The 19,593-nt window shown below is 45.6% G+C and overlaps 1 protein-coding gene across 1 annotated transcript in view; it reads right to left on the minus strand.

Moving 5' to 3' along the window:
- The window catches only part of LOC121531872 (partitioning defective 6 homolog alpha-like), a 32,724-nt gene extending 26,371 nt beyond the window's left edge, over positions 1 to 6,353 (minus strand). Inside the window, exons 1-2 of the mRNA XM_041837396.2 lie at positions 6,099 to 6,353; positions 1,698 to 1,920 (exon numbers count right to left, since the gene is read on the minus strand). Coding sequence (XP_041693330.1) covers positions 1,698 to 1,920; positions 6,099 to 6,194 — 319 coding nt within the window. The 5' untranslated portion in view covers positions 6,195 to 6,353. The remainder of the gene's footprint in view (positions 1 to 1,697; positions 1,921 to 6,098) is intronic.
- Between the last annotated feature and the right edge of the window lie 13,240 nt (positions 6,354 to 19,593).

Genomic DNA, 19,593 nt, shown 5'->3' on the forward strand with positions numbered 1-19,593 from the left:
ACCTGGTGGCTTATCAATATTGATGGATACAATCGTTTTTCCACCTCTCTCACACTAACTTGAACGAATTCAAAACAGCAATCCTTCTTTTTCATAATTAGATATTTTATAGAAATGTTGTCATTTAACTTTTGAGTTTTTCCACTTTACTAGTGAAATAGTCATTGAAATTACTGGCAATATCGAAAGGTTTTGTTATAAATGACCCATCAACTTCAATGAATGATGTAGATGAATTGGGGTTTCTGTCCATGATATCATTTAAGGTACTCCAAAGCTCTTTTCCATTGTGTTTTGTCATTTATCTCGGTTTGGTAATATAATTTATTCTTCTTTTTGTTAAGTTTAGTCACAAAATAGAGATGGTTAACTAAAATCCCCAATACCCATCTATCCCCACTGACCTGGATAACATTGTGAGCCTGACGGATAATTATGTAAAGTGCTAATTGAGTCATGGATCCCCTTCCTGTAGCAATCAAACAATTCAGCTGGACTTGGCTAACAAAGAAGTATAATAATGGGAATTTAATTTAAGCTAATTTTTTGGTTACAAACAGGATGGGATTCTAAAACTGGGAACAATAGCAGCCATTCTCCTCTGTCCAGATTAACATTTCCAATTGAATTAAGCAAACAAACAAAACAATAAAACAACAGAACATAGAAAGACTTGACTATAAACAATAGGGGAGCAACTTTTAAGAGCATTAGTGGTACATTTCCGGAATACTGCACTACAGAATTGGTTTTGATCAAACTCTCTGACCGTGATGGGGCATTAGGGATGGAGGAATTGAGAGGGAGATAAAGAGATAGAGAGAGAGAGAGAGAGAGCGCGAGAGAGACAGACAGACAGACAGACAGACAGACAGAGAGAGAGGGGAGAGAGGTGATTAAGAGGGACAGAGAGCTTGTGGTGGGGAAGAGAGGGGAACGTCCGAGGTATAGTGTGTGTGTGTGTGTGTGTGTGTGTGTGTGTGTAAGTAAGGCTGGGAGTGAGATAAGGGAGAGGAGCCAGCCCCAGCCTCAGCTCCGACCCCAGGTCCAGCCCCTATACCCAGCCCCAGCTCCAGTCCTTAGCCTTAGCCTTAGCGTCAACCCCAGCTCCATCTCCTCTCAGCGCTCTGCCTTTGCATTCCTGAGGACTGGCACAGCGCCAGACAGTCCTACCCACAGAGGCAGGCCAGAATGGCAACAATGAGCAGAGCCCCAGATACTCATCCCCTCACAATACAAACAACGTCATCACCATCGCCACACTGACTGACTATCATACCTCCACTATCAGTCAAAGTAAGAAACACAGCTGTCAACAGCATTACAATAGAGCCACTATCACTAATGATTACACAATAACATAAGACATAACACAGTATTTAGTCATGAACAAACACTACAGTACACTATAATTTTCTGCTAGCTCACCTCGAAGTTCATTTTCATGATCTACAACTGAAACTTAAAAACACACCAAGAACAGTGTCAATAACAAAGAAGCATCAACAGTGACAAGCCCACTTCAACACAACAGTCAACAGGCTTTGGAGCAAGAATACAGGGACTCCAACTGCAATAAGGTCAACATCAATAGCAGAGCTTTAACCAACAATGTAAGCTAACAATTAGGTTTCTTTTATAAATAAGTATTCTCTCCTCTCCCCCATCCCATCCCTCTCTCCATGCTGCAGCCTCACCTCTCTTCTGGATGATGATCCTGAGCAGTGGATTGGCTGAGGAGAGGGCTTTGTAGAAGTTGTCATCATTGTTGATTGGCAGCAGGTCACCCTGGATGTCAGCGTATCCCAGCAGCACTTCCACACCGGGGATGTGGTGAACGGTCTGCAGCAGCCGGTAAAACTCCTGAAAGCCACCGGTGCCCCTCTTCTTCAAAGCGAAACGTCTGTACTCCGCCTCAAACTGGAGAACAAAGGTCAGAGAATATCGTGTCACGAAAGCAATAAATCAAACTCATGAAGAATGGTGCATCATGACATACATTTTACAACAAACCACAGACAATTGATCCAGACTCCAAAATAAGCCTCAGCCATGACACTGCCATTCACTGCTAACCCAACCATTCACAATTCAACTCTATTCCACCATCGCTTTTCATTGTCTTGGATGCATTCTGGTCTTCAAAACATAACCTAGGTATTACTTTTACATCACAGAACTTGACATGTAGACATAGTCCAGTATGTAACAACTGGAGTCATGTTCTGAGACATCCTATTAGATGCAGCAGGGACCAGGGCACAGCCCAATGATAACACAGTGGATTGTTGATCATTGTGGGGTAGCCGTGTAGCACAGATACATAAAGAGCGCTGTGGGGACAACACAAGATGTGAGCTGTGCTTGTCTGTGTGGAGCTGCTGCCCTGCACAGCCAGTGAATTTATCTCTGAGGTGCTTATCACATGGAAACACACACAGCAGGTTTTGTCACTCCTCTAACACGATGTGCAATCCCATCAATGTCTGGTGCCACACACTTCCTCAATCACAAAGACAGGGAGACAAATATATGACAGATTGGCAGACGAAGGAGATAGATTACAGAGTAAAGGAAAAATAGGCAGACAGGACGAGAGAGGATGGGCAAACAGTGCTAGACAGTATGGAGTGGAGTGGAGAGTAATGTATGGTGCACCACTGGTTTTAAGTCCATTAGCTGTTTTTATGATAACATGATTGACTGGTTTGTGTGTCCAACTGTATTTACAGTCTGAAACAAATAGTGGGATATGCACTCAGTGATTGTGGGCTCTCACAGAAAATGAGTGGGTCTACTCGACTCTTCTTTTCCTCTACCATTGAAGAAGAATACATTGCATGCTTTACTGGGCAGGAGGGGTGACTGATTATACAATTTCAACCCATTCATATAACACAGCCTCTGAGCTTCAGTCTCCTTCACAAATATCAGAGCAGAGCTGCAGAGGAAATCACCATCTTCATTATGATAATCAGAGATACAAAGCACACACTCCCTACTGGGCAAAAACTGGTTGAATCAACGTTGTTTCCACTTCATTTCAACCCAAAAATGCAATGTGATGACGTTGAATCAACGTGGAAAACTCATTGGATTTGAAAAAAAGTAGAAAAAAGTTTTTTTCTTAACCTAAATCCAATGACATGGTGACATTTTATTTTAATTTCACTTTGAATTCACATTAGTTGACAACTCAACCAAATGTAAATCAAAATTAAACATTGAAATTACATCTGTGCCCAGTGGGTCATCTGTCTTCTTTACACAAGTCCCTACACATCCTCTCTGTTTGCTCTTATCTCCCCACCTCTGAGATTGAATTTTATAATGATATCAAGTAATGTACTCTGGCGAGCGAAGTGAAGCAGTGCAGCTTTAATTCCTTAGCTCTCTTCATACCTTAATAAGCCATTTGGGTGGCTACAGTAAACTACTGTATGTGCAAGAGGGCTTCCATCAATTATGATCAGGGGTTGGAACCGGTTCAGGGAACAGAAATTAAAACCGGAAAATAACGAACTTTTTTGGGGAACAGAATCAGACCCGGGAACAAAAGTGATCTATACTATTCCAGAACATAACCATTATTTTAAAAACATGGGAACCGGTTAATAATTGAGTGTTATTTTGAGTGTTATTGTACATTCCGGGCATTTTTCCAAGTCCCCCAAAAAACACAACAAAGCGCCTATGCAAAGCCCTCACTCTGTCACTCAGAAAATCTTTGCCAGTGTGTGTGCGTGTGTGTGTAGCCAGGCTACCTGCCCCTCCCATAGGCTACCATAGCCTACTGACGTTACAAGCGTGATTCAGAAATTAAGGAGAGAGATTTTTTATTGGAGAAGAATGGATTAACTTTTTCAATGCTAGTTAAGGATACTATAGTTATCACGTTTAACATTGGATTTATTAACTACAAAAAGGTAAGACGTGTTTTTATTTTAATTCTGGTGCCGCTCTGTACAAACAAGCTTGTTAGCTAGCTTGGTCCAACGTTAAGCCAACTCTCTGAAGTTCAAAGACATTCAAAGTTCCTTCATAGAAGCCGCTCCACCGTAGGTATAATTCCGTAGGCCTAATTCAGATAATGCATGTCATAACAAGATGCCCAGCGCTTCAAGCCAAGCCTCCTGTCACATTTCACACCCTACACTTGTCTGAAGTCTGTCCAATGCATGTGTAAACAACTATCGCTTCCCCACTCCATAGCAAGCTGCTCTATCCGCACTGATTGGTGAAGTCATTTAATGTCGAGCTAAATGTAAAAATTTTCATCTAAGGTTTAAAAAGGAACAGAAAGGAACTATATAAACTGTTACTTTTTTTTGTTCTAACCGGTTCAGAAATGTATTTTGCTGGTCGAAACAGTGTAACAGAACAAAAAATAAAATGGTTCTGTTCAGAACTAAACAATTGGAAAATAATTTTGGGTCCAACCCCTGATTATGATTAAATCCACTCTGCCTAAATATCACCTATATCGCAAGTGTGCAAGCAATCAAGTGAGAATAAGTGTATGTGTGTATGAATATAGAAAGTTATGGTAAATGTGTGAGAAAACAAGTGAGTGAGTGATGGACAGGTTAGTGTGGCGGATCCTACTCTATTCCCCACCATCCCAGGGCTCCAATGTGCAGAACAACTTTGCTGAGTCAAGAGTGGCTGTACTAGTTTGCAGAAGCAAGCCCCCTGTAGAACCGTAAAAGGCTGGAGTGTTTTCTATTCATTATTAATTCATATATTCTCACCCACCAAACACATAGCTATTAGAGAGAAGAAGAGACTGACAATTAAGAGAGAACAGGCGAGAGAACCTGTCTGCCTTCGAGACATTGCCTTCAAGACATTATAAGATGCTGTGCTGCTGCTGAGGCACATACTTGAGATACAAACTGTATTAGAATAGAATCCACTGTCAACAAGTTGTTAAAAATCACTTTTGAGGAGAGACAGACAGTGAGGCAGTTGCACTGCACATTACACTGCACAGAGAATGCCTGTATAGATATCTCCATTAAGAGTTAACACCACAATCAGTAGCATATTGTCAGAATTTGACAAACGCGCTAGTATGGTGCATTCTGAGCATACTAGATTGTTAAAGATTCTGACCTGTAGTGAACAACAATAGTAAAACATTGAAAAAGTAACACTATTTAAACATTTTCCATAAACACAGTTACCATGTTTGCTCTATGTGCGAGAGAAGTGCATGGAGACACATGGGTTTAACTTTTTACACTAGCTAATTATTGTCTTTAAATGAAAACATGCAGTCCTACAAAGGGAATTGCAAGTTGTACATTTGTAAAAACATCTGTGTTGCCAAGACAGACAATGTTTGTTCGAAGTATTGTCCTCGCTATTATTTTAATAATAAAGAAAGACACCTTGACAGAGTATAATTGACAGACGTTCAGTTGGTTTTAATATGCTACACTGATGATGATGATGATGATGATGATGATGATAAACGAATAATCACCCTGTGTAGGCTGATAATGATAATACATATATAATTTACTGTCAATTGTCAAATATTTTTTAAAGGTAGGCTATGGCCTATGTTGTCTATTCACTTATGGTGAATCGGTGAATTCATTGACAGTGGGCTTAAGAAGCCATATGGCTTATCGCTACTAATACTATGTTTCATGCATAATTGATCAGCCAGGCCCGACGTTCTAATTAACCGCATACAGCTATGCTCTATTCTGCACCATAGCAGCGCGCTACAATGCATCAAAGAAATTACAACAGCAACGGATAGTGCGCTTTCAGAGCCGAGAGCGACATTGCGAACGGTCATTGACTCCAAGGCTACTACATATTGAAAGAGTCAGACACTTGCCAAGCTGCTCGCGCTCAGAAAGTCGTGGCGACAAGGGCACCAACATCAGTGTTTCCCGCTCGGATTATGATTAGTTACGTGGGGGATTCAAGAGCGGATAGCGCAATACGGACAGATCCAATTTATACGGCTTGATTTGTTTTAGCCCTGAGTACCGTAGGTGTATACGGTAGCCTATCAGCAAATAAACTGGGTTCCACGGTAACCGCATTATGAATGTGAAATTAATTAGCCAGGCACTTACTTTGCTCTTGACCTCGACCACATTGTCGGTGTTTTTCAAAGGGGTCCTCTGGTACCTTGACATGTTAGCGCGTTGAACGCCAGCGGATAGGACCATCCACAGGTTTTCCTCGAAACAGGTTTAAGCAGGCAGTCTGTCACTACGTCGTAAACGCATTTGCTCGCAGCACCATGGGGGCTGATAGACGCACAGGTACAGTCCTTGAACAGTCCTGGTTCTGTAGTAGGAATCAGATCTGTATGGGGAAATGTTGTCCTCGCGATGGGCAGAGCTACACTGCCTCAATAACAATGACGTCAGCTAGACACACGGCTTGAAGGCGGGGATGGGGTCGTGCGTGGGGTCAGCTGAAATGTTTCAGTCGGTGTTGCCCACTTGTGTTGACCAGGAGGCATAGAGCCTACATATGGTTCTACATATGGATTTATGACATCCAGTTTCACAGTCTCTCTCTCTCTCTCTCTCTCTCTCTCTCAATTGAATTAAGTATACTTTATTGACATGGAAAGTAAACACTTACATTGTCAAAGTAAACATATAGCTACAATGGTCAAAGACAGGAATATACTAGACTGTTTGTAATTCAGCAATACTAACGATAGTGATACTCATATTAACAGCAATCACAACAAATAATAAAGAATAGGCAAATATGAATAATCACACTATACTTCTCACTGGCTGTCCCTCAGGTTGTGGCAGGTGGCCACAAATGTGGCTGATATAACACAGCATGTTGGTTTTTCACCAAGTATGTATTTAAGTTTGTCTTCATCATTTAGGTTTTCAAATTCTTCATATTGTTTTATAATTTTGGGGAAGAATGTATTTCTTATGTCAGAATATCTGTCACAGTTTGACAGTAAATGCAGCTCTGTCTCTATCTCTTCCTGGAGGCAGAATAAGCACAGCCTGTCCTCTCTGGGCAGCCAGGTTTGCCTGTGACAACCGGTCTCTATGGCCAGGCTGTGCTCACTGAGTCTGTACATAGTGTTTTCCTCAGTTTTATTTCAGTTACAGTGGTCAGAAAGTCTGCCACTATGTACTGTCTGTTTAGAGCCAAATAGCATTGAAGTTTACTTAGATTTTTTGTGGTTTCTTTCCAATAGGTGATATACTTTTATTTTTTATTTGTGGTAATTTGGTTGGGCCAGATTTTCTGAGTAGTGTCCTGAGGCTTTGTTGGGTTGGTAGTGGTTAGTGAATTGAGCCTCAGGACCAGCTGGCTGAGGGGACTCTTCTCTATGGTCACCTCTTGGCAGTTGAGGGCTTTGTATCGTACATTTTGTGTTGTAGATACAGTTCATGCCGGAAGTTTACATACACCTTAGCCAAATACATTTAAACTCAGTTTTTCACAATTCCTGACATTTAATCCTAGTAAAAATTCCCTGTCTTAGGTCAGTTAGGATCTGAACTGCTCGCTGTGCTTTAGCACCAATTCGAACTGCTCTCGGACTCACATATTGCTGTTCACTGGACCTTATGATCACTCAGCTGCACAGCTGATGCCTGCTGGACTATTCCTTTACACGGTACCCTGTCCTGTTTATCTGTTTAGCCTCAGCCCAAACTTTCATCGCCATTACCAGTTGTTGTCTTAGCTCTCTCTAATAACACCTGTGATTGCTTTATGCCTCTCTCCCATGTCAATATGCCTTGCCTATTGCTGTTCCAGTTAGTTCTTATTATACAATTTCAATATAGAACCCCAAGTCATTCTCAAACTGCCTCAAATAGCTCCTAAATTCCACCCCCCATACACGCCGAAACCGGCTCAATCGGTGCCTCCAGTGATGCTATCTCTTTCATTGTTACCCAACGCTTAGGTTTACCTCCACTGTACTCATATCCTTCCATATCCTTGTCTGTACATAATGCCCTGAATCTATTCTAAAACGCCCGGAAATCTGCCCCCTTTATTCTCTGTACCCAACGCACTAGAAGACCAGTTCTTAAAGCCTTTAGCCGTATCCTTATTCTAGTCCTCCTCTGTTCCTCTGGTGATGTAGAGGCTAACTCAGGGCCCTGCAGCCCCCAGTATCACTCCTACTCCCCAGGAGTTATCATTTGTTGACTTCTGTAACCGTAAAAGCCTTGGTTTTCTGCACGTTAACATCAGAAGCCTCCTTCCTAAGTTTGAGTTATTCACTGCATTAGCACATTCAGCCAACCCTGATGTTCTAGCAGTGTCTGAATCCTGGCTTAGGAAGGCCACCAAAAATTCAGAAATGTCCATCCCCAACTACAACATTTTCAGTCTAGATAGAACTGCCAAAGGGGGTGGAGTTGCAATCTACTGTAGAGATAGCCTGCAGAGCTCCATCATACTATCCAGGTCTGTGCCCAAACAGTTTGAGCTCCTACTTCTAAAAATCCACCTTTCCAGAAATAAATCTCTCACTGTTGTCGCTTGCTACAGACCCCCCTCAGCCCCCAGCTGTGCCCTGGACACCATATGTGAATTGATTGCCCCCCATCTCAATCAATCAATCAATTTTATTTTATATAGCCCTTCTTACATCAGCTAATATCTCGAAGTGCTGTACAGAAACCCAGCCTAAAACCCCAAACAGCTAGTAATGCAGGTGTAGAAGCACGGTGGCTAGGAAAAACTCCCTAGAAAGGCCAAAACCTAGGAAGAAACCTAGAGAGGAACCAGGCTATGAGGGGTGGCCAGTCCTCTTCTGGCTGTGCCGGGTGGAGATTATAACAGAACCATGCCAAGATGTTCAAAAATGTTCATAAGTGACAAGCATGGTCAAATAATAATCAGGAATAAATCTCAGTTGGCTTTTCATAGCCGATCATTAAGAGTTGAAAACAGCAGGTCTGGGACAGGTAGGGGTTCCATAACCGCAGGCAGAACAGTTGAAACTGGAATAGCAGCAAGGCCAGGCGGACTGGGGACAGCAAGGAGTCACCACGGCCGGTAGTCCCGACGTATGGTCCTAGGGCTCAGGTCTCTCAGTTGGCTTTTCATAGCCGATCATTAAGAGTTGAAAACAGCAGGTCTGGGACAGGTAGGGGTTTCGTAACCGCAGGCAGAACAGTTGAAACTGGAATAGCAGCAAGGCCAGGCGGACTGGGGACAGCAAGGTGTCAGCATGCCCGGTAGTCCTGACGTATGGTCCTAGGGCTCAGGTTCTCAGAGAGAAAGAGAGAACGAGAGAATTAGAGAGAGCATACTTAAATTCACACAGGACACTGGATAAGACAGGAGAAGTACTCCAGGTATAACCAACTAACCCCAGCCCCCCGACACATAAACTACTGCAGCATAAATACTGGAGGCTGAGACAGGAGCGGTCCGGAGACACTGTGGCCCCATCCGAAGAAACCCCGGACAGGGCCAAACAGGAAGGATATAACCCCACCCACTCTGCCAAAGCACAGCCCCCGCACCACCAGAGGGATATCCTCAACCACCAACTTACAATCCTGAGACAAGGCCGAGTATAGCCCACAGAGGTCTCCACCACAGCACAAACCAAGGGGGGGCGCCAACCCAGACAGGAAGATCACGTCAGTAACTCAACCCACTCAAGTGACACACCCCTCCTAGGGACGGCATGAAAGAGCACCAGCAAGCCAGTGACTCAGCCCCTGTAACAGGGTTAGAGGCAGAGAACCCCAGTGGAGAGAGGGGAACCGGCCTGGCAGAGACAGCAAGGGCTGTTCGTTGCTCCAGAGCCTTTCCGTTCACCTTCACACTCCTGGGCCAGACTACACTCAATCATATGACCTACTGAAGAGATAAGTCTTCAGTAAAGACTTAAAGGTTGAGACCGAGTCTGCGTGTCTCACATGGGTAGGCAAACTGTTCCATAAAAATGGAGATCTATAGGAGAAAGCCCTGCCTCCCGCTGTTTGCTTAGAAATTCTAGGGACAATTAGGAGGCCTGCGTCTTGTGACCGTAGCGTACGTATTGGTATGTACGGCAGGACCAACTCGGAAAGATAGGTAGGAGCAAGCCCATGTAACGCTTTATAGGTTAACAGTAAAACCTTGAAATCAGCCCTTGCCTTAACAGGAAGCCAGTGTAGGGAAGCTAGCACTGGAGTAATATGATCAAATTTCTTGGTTCTAGTCAGGATTCTAGCAGCCGTATTTAGCACTAACTGAAGTTTATTTAGTGCTTTATCCGGTAGCCGGAAAGTAGAGCATTGCAGTAGTCTAACCTAGAAGTAACAAATGCATGGATTAATTTTTCTGCATCATTTTTGGACAGAAAATTTCTGATTTTTGCAATGTTACGTAGATGGAAAAAAGCTGTCCTTGAAACAGTCTTGATATGTTCGTCAAAAGAGAGATCAGGGTCAAGAGTAACGCCGAGGTCCTTCACAGTTTTATTTGAGACGACTTTACAACCATCAAGATGAATTGTCAGATTTAACAGAAGATCTCTTTGTTTCTTGGGACCTAGAACAAGCATCTCTGTTTTGTCCGAGTTTAAAAGTAGAAAGTTTTCAGCCATCCACTTCCTTATGTCTGAAACACAGGCTTCTAGCGAGGGCAATTTTGGGGGCTTCACCATGTTTCATTGAAATGTACAGCTGTGTGTCATCCGCATAGCAGTGAAAGTTAACATTATGTTTTCGAATAACATCCCCAAGAGGTAAAATATATAGTGAAAACAATAGTGGTCCTAAAACGGAACCTTGAGGAACACCGAAATGTACAGTTGATTTGTCGGAGGACAGACCATTCACAGAGACAAACTGATATCTTTCCGACAGGTAAGATCTAAACCAGGCCAGAACTTGTCCGTGTAGACCAATTTGGGTTTCCAGTCTCTCCAAAAGAATGTGGTGATCGATAGTGTCAAAGGCAGCACTAAGGTCTAGTAGCACGAGGACAGATGCAGAGCCTCGGTCTGACGCCATTAAAAGGTCATTTACCACCTTCACAAGTGCAGTCTCAGTGCTATGATGGGGTCTAAAACCAGACTGAAGCATTTCGTATACATTGTTTGTCTTCAGAAAGGCAGTGAGTTGCTGCGCAACAGCTTTTTCTAAAATTTTTGAGAGGAATGGAAGATTCGATATAGGCCGATAGTTTTTTATATTTTCCGGGTCAAGGTTTGGCCATCTATCCTCAGAGTTTGTACTGCTTGGTGACCTAAACTGGGATATGCTTAACACCCCGGCCATCCTACAATCTAAACTAGATGCCCTCAATCTCACACAAATTATCAAGGAACCTACCAGGTACAACCCTAAATCCGTAAACATGGGCACCCTCATAGATATCCTGACTAACTTACCCTCTAAATACACCTCCGCTGTCTTCAACCAGGATCTCAGCGATCACTGCCTTATTGCCTGCGTCCGTAACGGGTCCGCGGTCAAACGACCACCCCTCATCACTGTCAAACGCTCCCTAAAACACTTTAGCGAGCAGTCCTTCCTAATTGACCTGGCCCAGGTATCCTGGATGGATATCGATCTCATTCCGTCAGTAGAGGATGCCTGGTTGTTCTTTAAAAGTGCTTTCCTCTCAATCTTAAATAAGCATGCCCCATTCAAAAATGTCAGAACTAAGAACTTATATAGCCCCTGGTTCTCCTCAGACTTGACTACCGTTGACCAGCACAAAAACATCCTGTGGCGTACTGCATTAGCATCGAATAGCCCCTGTGATATGCAACTTTTCAGGGAAGTTAGGAACCAATATACACAAGCAGTTAGGAAAGCGAAGGCTAGCTTTTTCAAACAGAAATTTGCATCCTGTAGCACTAACTCCAAAAAGTTTTGGGACACTGTAAAGTCCATGGAGAATAAGAGCACCTCCTCCCAGCTGCCCACTGCACTGAGGCTAGGAAACACTATCACCACCGATAAATCTACAATAATCGAGAATTTTGCTATGGCTGGCCATGCTTTCCACCTGGCTACCACTACCCCGGCCACCAGCTCTGCACCCTCCACTGCAACTTGCCCATGCCCCCCCCCCCCCACCCCCCACACACACTTCTCCTTCACACAAATTCAGACAGCTGATGTTCTGAAAGAGCTGCAAAATCTGGACCCCTACAAATCATCTGGGCTAGACAATCTGGACCATTTCTTTCAAACAAGCTTCAATGCCATACAACACTCCTTCCATAGCCTCCAACTGCTCTTAAACACTAGTAAAACTAAATGCATGCTCTTCAATCGAACGCTGCTGGCACCCGCCCACCCGACTAGAATCACTACTCTCGACGGGTCTGACCTAGGGTATGTGGACAACTACAAATACCTAGGTGTCTGGTTAGACTGTAAACTCTCCCTCCAGACTCACATTAAGCATCTCCAATCCAAAGTGAAATCTAGAATCGGCCTCCTTCACTCGTGCTACCCAAACATGCCCTCGTAAAACCGACTATCCTACCGATCCTTGACTTCGGCAATGTCATTTACAAAATAGCCTCCAACACTCTACTCAGCAAATTGGATGTAGTCTATCACAGTGCCATCCATTTTGTCACCAAAGCCCCATATACGACCCACCACTGTGACCTGTACGCTCTTGTTGGCTGGTCCTCACTACATATTCATCGCCAAACCCACTGACTCCAGGCCATCTATAAATCACTGCTAGGCAAATCTCCGCCTTATCTTAGCTCATTGGTCACCATAGCAACACCCACCCATGGTTATGCGCTCCAGCAGGTATATCTCACTGGTCATCCCCAAAGCCAACACCTCCTTTGGCCGCCATTCCTTCCAGTTCTCTGCTGCCAATGACTGGAACGAACTGCAAAAATCTCTGAAGCTGGAGACTCTTATCTCCCTCACTAACTTTAAGCATCAGTTGTCAGAGCACCTTACCGATCACCTCACCTGTACACAGCCCTTCTGAAATTAGCCCACTCAACTACCTCATCCCCATATTGTTATTTATTTTGCTAATTTGCACCCCAGTATCTCTATTTGCACATCATCTCTTGCACATCTATCATTCCAGTGTTAATACTAATTGTAATTATTTTGCACTATGGCCTATTTATTGCCTTACCTCCATAACTTGCTACATTTGCACACACTGTATATATATTTTCTGTGGTATTTTTGACTGTATGTTTTGTTTTACCCCATATGTAACTCTGTGTTGTTGTTTTTATCGCACTGCTTTGCTTTATCTTGGCCAGGTCGCAGTTGTAAATGAGAACTTGTTCTCAACTGGCTTACCTGGTTAAATAAAGGTGAAATAAAATAAAAACGCTGGGAGGTGAATTGGGGGCCACGGTCCGAGACGATGTCCTCCGGAAGTCCATAATGCTGGAAGACCTGTTGGAACAGGACCTCAGCGACCTGGAGAGCAGAAGGAAGAACAGTTAGTGGCAAAAAACTGCATGATTTGGGGAACCGATCTACTACCACCATGACTGTGGTGATGCCGTCAGAACGTAGAAGGTCGGTAACAAAGTCTATGGACAGGTGTGACCAAGGTCGCTGAGGCACTGGGAGAGGAACTAGTTTGCCTGCCGGGGCGTTCCGAGGTGTCTTCGTATGGGCACATACGGAACAGGAGTTGACGTAGCAGGAGACATCAGAAGCCAAGGTGGGCCACCAGTATTTTTGGGCAGAATGAATTGAAAGCGAGTGAGAAATTGGGCCCACCTGGCTTGACAAGAGTTCATCCGTTTCGCTGCCCGTATGTGCTCCAAATTCCGGTGTTCAGTAAGAATCTGGAATGGATGGACTGCGCCCTCCAGCCAGTGTCTCCATTCCTCCAGAGCGAGGACCACCGCCAACAGCTCCCTGTCTCCAACTCCATAGTTCCTCTCTTTAGAGAAAAAGGCACAGGGATACATTTTCTCTGGCTTACCGTGCCGCTGGGAGAGGACCGCACCCACGCCCTCCTCCGATGCATCCACCTCCAGGATGAAAGGACGAGATAGAGCTCTGTGTTTTAGGATGGGCGCTGTGGTGAACCTCTCCTTCAGCCTCTTGAAGGCAGCGTCAGCCTCAGGGTTCCAGGCCAGCTTCTTAAGGAGAGAGGTGAGCGGGGCGGCTACGGAGCTGAAGGACCTGATGAAACGCCGGTAGAAATTAGCGAAGCCCAGGAAGCTCTGTAGGCCCTTGATGGTGGTGGGAACTGGCCATGACCTGACGGCGTCCGTCTTCACACCTTCCATGAACACCCCCTGAGGACTGATCCGGTATCCCAGGAAGGAGATGGCCTGTTGGTGGAATTCGCATTTCTCCCCCTTCACCAACAGGCTGTGTTCCCGGAGGCAGAGTAGGACAGCTCGGACGTCCCTGACGTGCTCCTCGAACGTAGCCGAGTAGATCAGGATATCGTCGATGTACACCACCACCTGTCTACTCAGCATGTCCTGGAACACGTCATTGACAAAGGACTGGAACACTGATGGTGCGTTGGCGAGGCCGTAGGGCATGACGCAGTATTCATAGTGGCCTGAGGTAGTGCTGAATGCCGTCTTCCACTCGTCTCCTTCCCGGATTCGGATCAGGTTGTAGGCACTCCTCAGGTCCAACTTGGTAAAGTACCGGGCCCCTCGTAGCTGCTCGATGGCCGACGGAACCAGAGGGAGGGGGTACCGGTACTTGGTGGTGACTGCGTTCAGCCCCCTGTAGTCAATGCATGGTCTTAGTCCTACGTCTTTTTTGGCCACGAAGAAGAAGCTGGCGGAGGCAGGAGAGGTAGAGCGTCTGATGAACCCCTGTTTCAGGGTCTCCGCCACATACTTCTTCATGGCCTCAGTCTCCGCCATGGAAAGGGGGTAAATGCGACTCTTCGGGGGGTGTTGTCCCTCCAGCAGGTCAATGGCGCAGTCCCAGGGCCTGTGAGGAGGGAGACAAGTAGCCTTTAATGAAGAGAAGACATCAGAGAGATCTGCATACTCACATGGAATTATGGGCTGGAGTGCAGACTCCGGACTCTCCACTGACATGGAACAACAAACCACCGGCAGGCAGGTCTTCCGGCATGAGGTGGACCAGGCTGTGATCCTCTTGGTGCTCCAATTGATGGTGGGGCAAGGGCAATCCCAAGACGATCCGGTGAAGGGGTGACGTGACGATGTGGAATGACAGCTCCTTGTGGTGCTCCGGTAGTGTGGGAATGGTGATGGTGATGGGGAGAGTGATGTGCGTAATGGTGCCTGATCCAAGGGGTTTATTGTCCAGTGAGGTGACGTGTAGCGGAGATGGCAGTGGCACGGTGGGCAACCCCCATTCAGAGACCAGCTCCCTATCTATAAGGTTCCCTGCTGATCCGGAATCTATCATTGCGGTGGAAATGGAAGAGAAGGAATAACCAGTCACCGTCATGGGAACTAAAAACAATGGTTTTGTGATAGGATCTGACGTAACACTCACGGAGCGGTGACGGGAGTCATACCGCCTAGATAGGGAGCTGCCAGGAGATCTGTGGTCCGTGGTGGTGTGGGGGGTGCTGCCCACCTCCACGGGTGAGGACTTGGAAGCAGGGCGGCTTCCATAGCTCAGATGGGGTGAGCGTTGAGGCTCCGGGAGGTGTTGGGAACGCCGTCTCTCTCTCAACATGTCGTCAAGACGAATGGACATGGTGATGAGGGTATCAAGGTCTATCTCGTCGTCCCAACATGCGAGTTCCATCTTGATGTCCTCCCGTAAGCCTCTCCTGAAGGCCATGCGCAGAGCACGCTCATTCCAGCCTGAAGATGCTGCCACTGTGCGGAAGCTCAGAGCGTACTCGGACGCGGGCCCCTCTCTCTGTTGTAGATGGAGGAGATGCTCACCCCTGTCCTTTCCCTCCGTGGGATGATCAAACACCACCCTGAACCTAGCAAGGAAGGTGGGGTAGGGAGGTGCCACTGCCTCCTCTCCTTCCTAGACTGCCATGGCCCAATCCAGCGCCTTTCCTTTAAAAGCTAAATTACCAGCGCTATCCTGGCTTGGTCAGATGGATATGCCCCAGGTTGACGCACCAGATAAAGGGAAACCTGTAGTAGGAAGCCGCTACGTTTAGTAGTTTTACCGTCATAGCGCTCCGGTGGGGCGTGGGTTCCCGCAGGAGTGGGTGATAGCACAGGAACTGGTGGATTGGGGGCACTCGCCGCTCCCTGAGGTGGAACCGGAGCGCTGGGCAGATTATGCAGAGTTTGGAGCACTTCCTGCATGGCGGCGTTCAACTGGGCAAGCTGCTGCTGGTGCTGGTCGAGGCACTGGGAAACTCCGGCTGCATCCATTTTCGTTTGGTGTGTGATTCTGTGACGCTTACTGAGTATACGAAGAGGCAGGACGCAGACGCAGGAATTAACAAGGTCAATGTTTACTTAACAATGAGCAAGAGAAAAAACAAAGACAGAGAAAACGACAAGAAGCTTAACAATCACACACAACATCATCCAGAACAGTCCAGGGCTAAATAGGGGTGGTGATGAGATGATGAGGTGCAGGTGCGCTGGAGGTGATTAGGGTGCGTTGGGTTTCCATTCTGGTGTTGCCGAGGTGGGGCGCTCAGACCGGTGCCTCAGTAGACCGGCAAATCAGAGCGCCGTAGGGGAGCAACGGGAGGAGATGTCACAACCACTTTAAGCCATACATTCCACAGAGCTGGGCTTTACGGAAGAGTGGGCCGAATATAGGCATTGCTTAAAGAAAAAAATAAGCTAACACATTTGGTGTTCGCCAAAAGGCATGTGGGAGACTCCCCAAACATATGTAAGAAGGTACTCTGGTCAGATGAGACTAAAATTGAGCTTTTTGGCCATAAAGGAAAACGCAATGTCTGGTGCAAACCCAACACCTCTCATCACCCCGAGAACACCATCTCCACAGTGAAGCATGGTGGTGGCAGCATCATGCTGTGGGGATGTTTTTCATCGGCAGGGACTGGGAAACTGGTCAGAATTGAAGGAATGATGGATGGCGCTAAATACAGGGAAATTCTTGAGGGAAACCTGTTTCAGTCTTCCAGAGATTTGAGACTGGGACGGAGGTTCACCTTCCAGCAGGACAATGACCCTAAGCATACTGCTAAAGCAACACTTGAGTGGTTTAAGGGGAAACATTTAAATGTCTTGGAATGGCCTAGTCAGAGCCCAGACCTCAATCCAACTGAGAATATGTGGTATGACTTAAAGATTGCTGTACACCAGCGGAACCCATCCAACTTGAAGGAGCTGGAGCAGTTTTGCCTTGAAGAATGGGCAAACATCCCAGTGGCTAGATGTGCCAAGCTTATAGAGACATACCCCAAGAGACTTGCAGCTGTAATTGATGCAAAAGGTGTCTATACAGTGGGGAGAACAAGTATTTGATACACTGCCGATTTTGCAGGTTTTCCTACTTACAAAGCATGTAGAGGTCTGTAATTTTTATCATAGGTACACTTCAACTGTGAGAGACGGAATCTAAAACAAAAATCCAGAAAATCACATTGTATGATTTTTAAGTAATTAATTTGCATTTTATTGCATGACATAAGTATTTGATACATCAGAAAAGCAGAACTTAATATTTGGAACAGAAACCTTTGTTTGCAATTACAGAGATCATATGTTTCCTGTAGGTCTTGACCAGGTTTGCACACACTGCAGCAGGGATTTTGGCCCACTCCTCCATACAGACCTTCTCCAGATCTTTCAGGTTTCGGGGCTGTCGCTGGGCAATACGGACTTTCAGCTCCCTCCAAAGATGTTCTATTGGGTTCAGGTCTGGAGACTGGCTAGGCCACTCCAGGACCTTGAGATGCTTCTTACGGAGCCACTCCTTAGTTGCTCTGGCTATGCGTTTCAGGTCGTTGTCATGCTGGAAGACCCAGCCACGACCCATCTTCAATGCTCTTACTGAGGGAAGGAGGTTGTTGGCCAAGATCTCGCGATACATGGCCCCATCCATCTTCCCCTCAATACGGTGCAGTCGTCCTGTCCCCTTTGCAGAAAAGCATCCCTAAAGAATGATGTTTCCACCTCCATGCTTCACGGTTGGGATGGTGTTCTTGGGGTTGTACTCATCCTTCTTCTTCCTCCAAACACGGCGAGTGGAGTTTAGACCAAAAAGCTCTATTTTTGTCTCATCAGACCACATGACCTTCTCCCATTCCTCCTCTGGATCATCCAGATGGTCATTGGCAAACTTCAGACGGGCCTGGACATGCGCTGGCTTGAGCAGGGGGACCTTGCGTGTGCTGCAGGATTTTTATCCATGACGGCGTAGTGTGTTACTAATGGTTTTCTTTGAGACTGTGGTCCCAGCTCTCTTCAGGTCATTGACCAGGTCCTGCCGTGTAGTTCTGGGCTGATCCCTCACCTTCCTCATGATCATTGATGCCCCACGAGGTGAGATCTTGCATGGAGCCCAAGACCGAGGGTGATTGACCGTCATCTTGAACTTCTTCCATTTTCTAATAATTGCACCAACAGTTGTTGCTTTCTCACCAAGCTGCTTGCCTATTGTCCTGTAGCCCATCCCAGCCCGTCTCTCACAGTTGAAGTGTACCTATGATAAAAATTACAGACCTCTACATGCTTTGTAAGTAGGAAAACCTGCAAAATCGGCAGTGTACATAGTATTGACTTTGTGGGGGTGAATAGTTATGCACGCTCAAGTTTTCTGTTTTTTTGTCTTATTTCTTGTTTGTTTCACAAGAAAAAATATTTTGCATCTTCAAAGTGGTAGGCATGTTGTGTAAATCAAATGATACAAACCCCCCCAAAATCCATTTTAATTCCAGGTTGTAAGGCAACAAAATAGGAAAAATGACAAGGGGGGTGAATACTTTCGCAAGCCACTGTAAAAGATACCAAAAAAATGATTTAGTCCAATCAACGTAAGCTAATTACGATGTGGCTGTCCATGTTAGCTACTGTTTTTTGTATTTGTGTGTGTGTGCAAGTAGAAAAAACATGTTAACTCACCCTACTTGTAGAGAAATGCGAATGCCACCCTACTCTTTCATGTTGCCTAAATGTTCTATGACTCTGTTACACAGTATACACTTTTAGTTTTTGTTGTCCTAGGCTACCTGGCTAAAATGCTTGCTTGCTAGCCTAACTTCCTTTCATGGGCAGCGATGCGCCAGACCATTAGCCTCCTACATCTAGCTACATGTTGAACTTCCATACGCTCAGGCCAGGGGCACAATGTATCAATTTATGGTTGCATTAGAATTGCTGTTATAATCATTGCCACGGAGACTCATCCAGAGGCAGCGCTCCTAGTGGCCGGGGACTTTAATGCAGGGAAACTTACATCCGTTCTACCTAATTTCTACCAGCATGTTAAATTTGCAACCAGATGAAAAAAAACTCTAGACCACCTTTACTCCACACACAGAGATGCGTACAAAGCTCTCCCTCGCTCTCCATTTGGCAAATCTGACCATAATTCTATCCTCCTGATTCCAGCTTATAAGCAAAAGCTAAAGCAGGAGGCACCCGTGACTCGGTTAATAAGGAAGTGGTCAGATGACGCAGATGCTAAGCTACAGGACTGTTTTGCTAGCACAGACTGGAATATGTTCCGGGATTCTTCCGATGGCATTGAGGAGTACACC

The sequence above is a fragment of the Coregonus clupeaformis genome, chromosome 19 (genome assembly GCF_020615455.1).
Source record: "Coregonus clupeaformis isolate EN_2021a chromosome 19, ASM2061545v1, whole genome shotgun sequence".
Taxonomy (NCBI): Eukaryota; Metazoa; Chordata; class Actinopteri; order Salmoniformes; family Salmonidae; genus Coregonus; species Coregonus clupeaformis.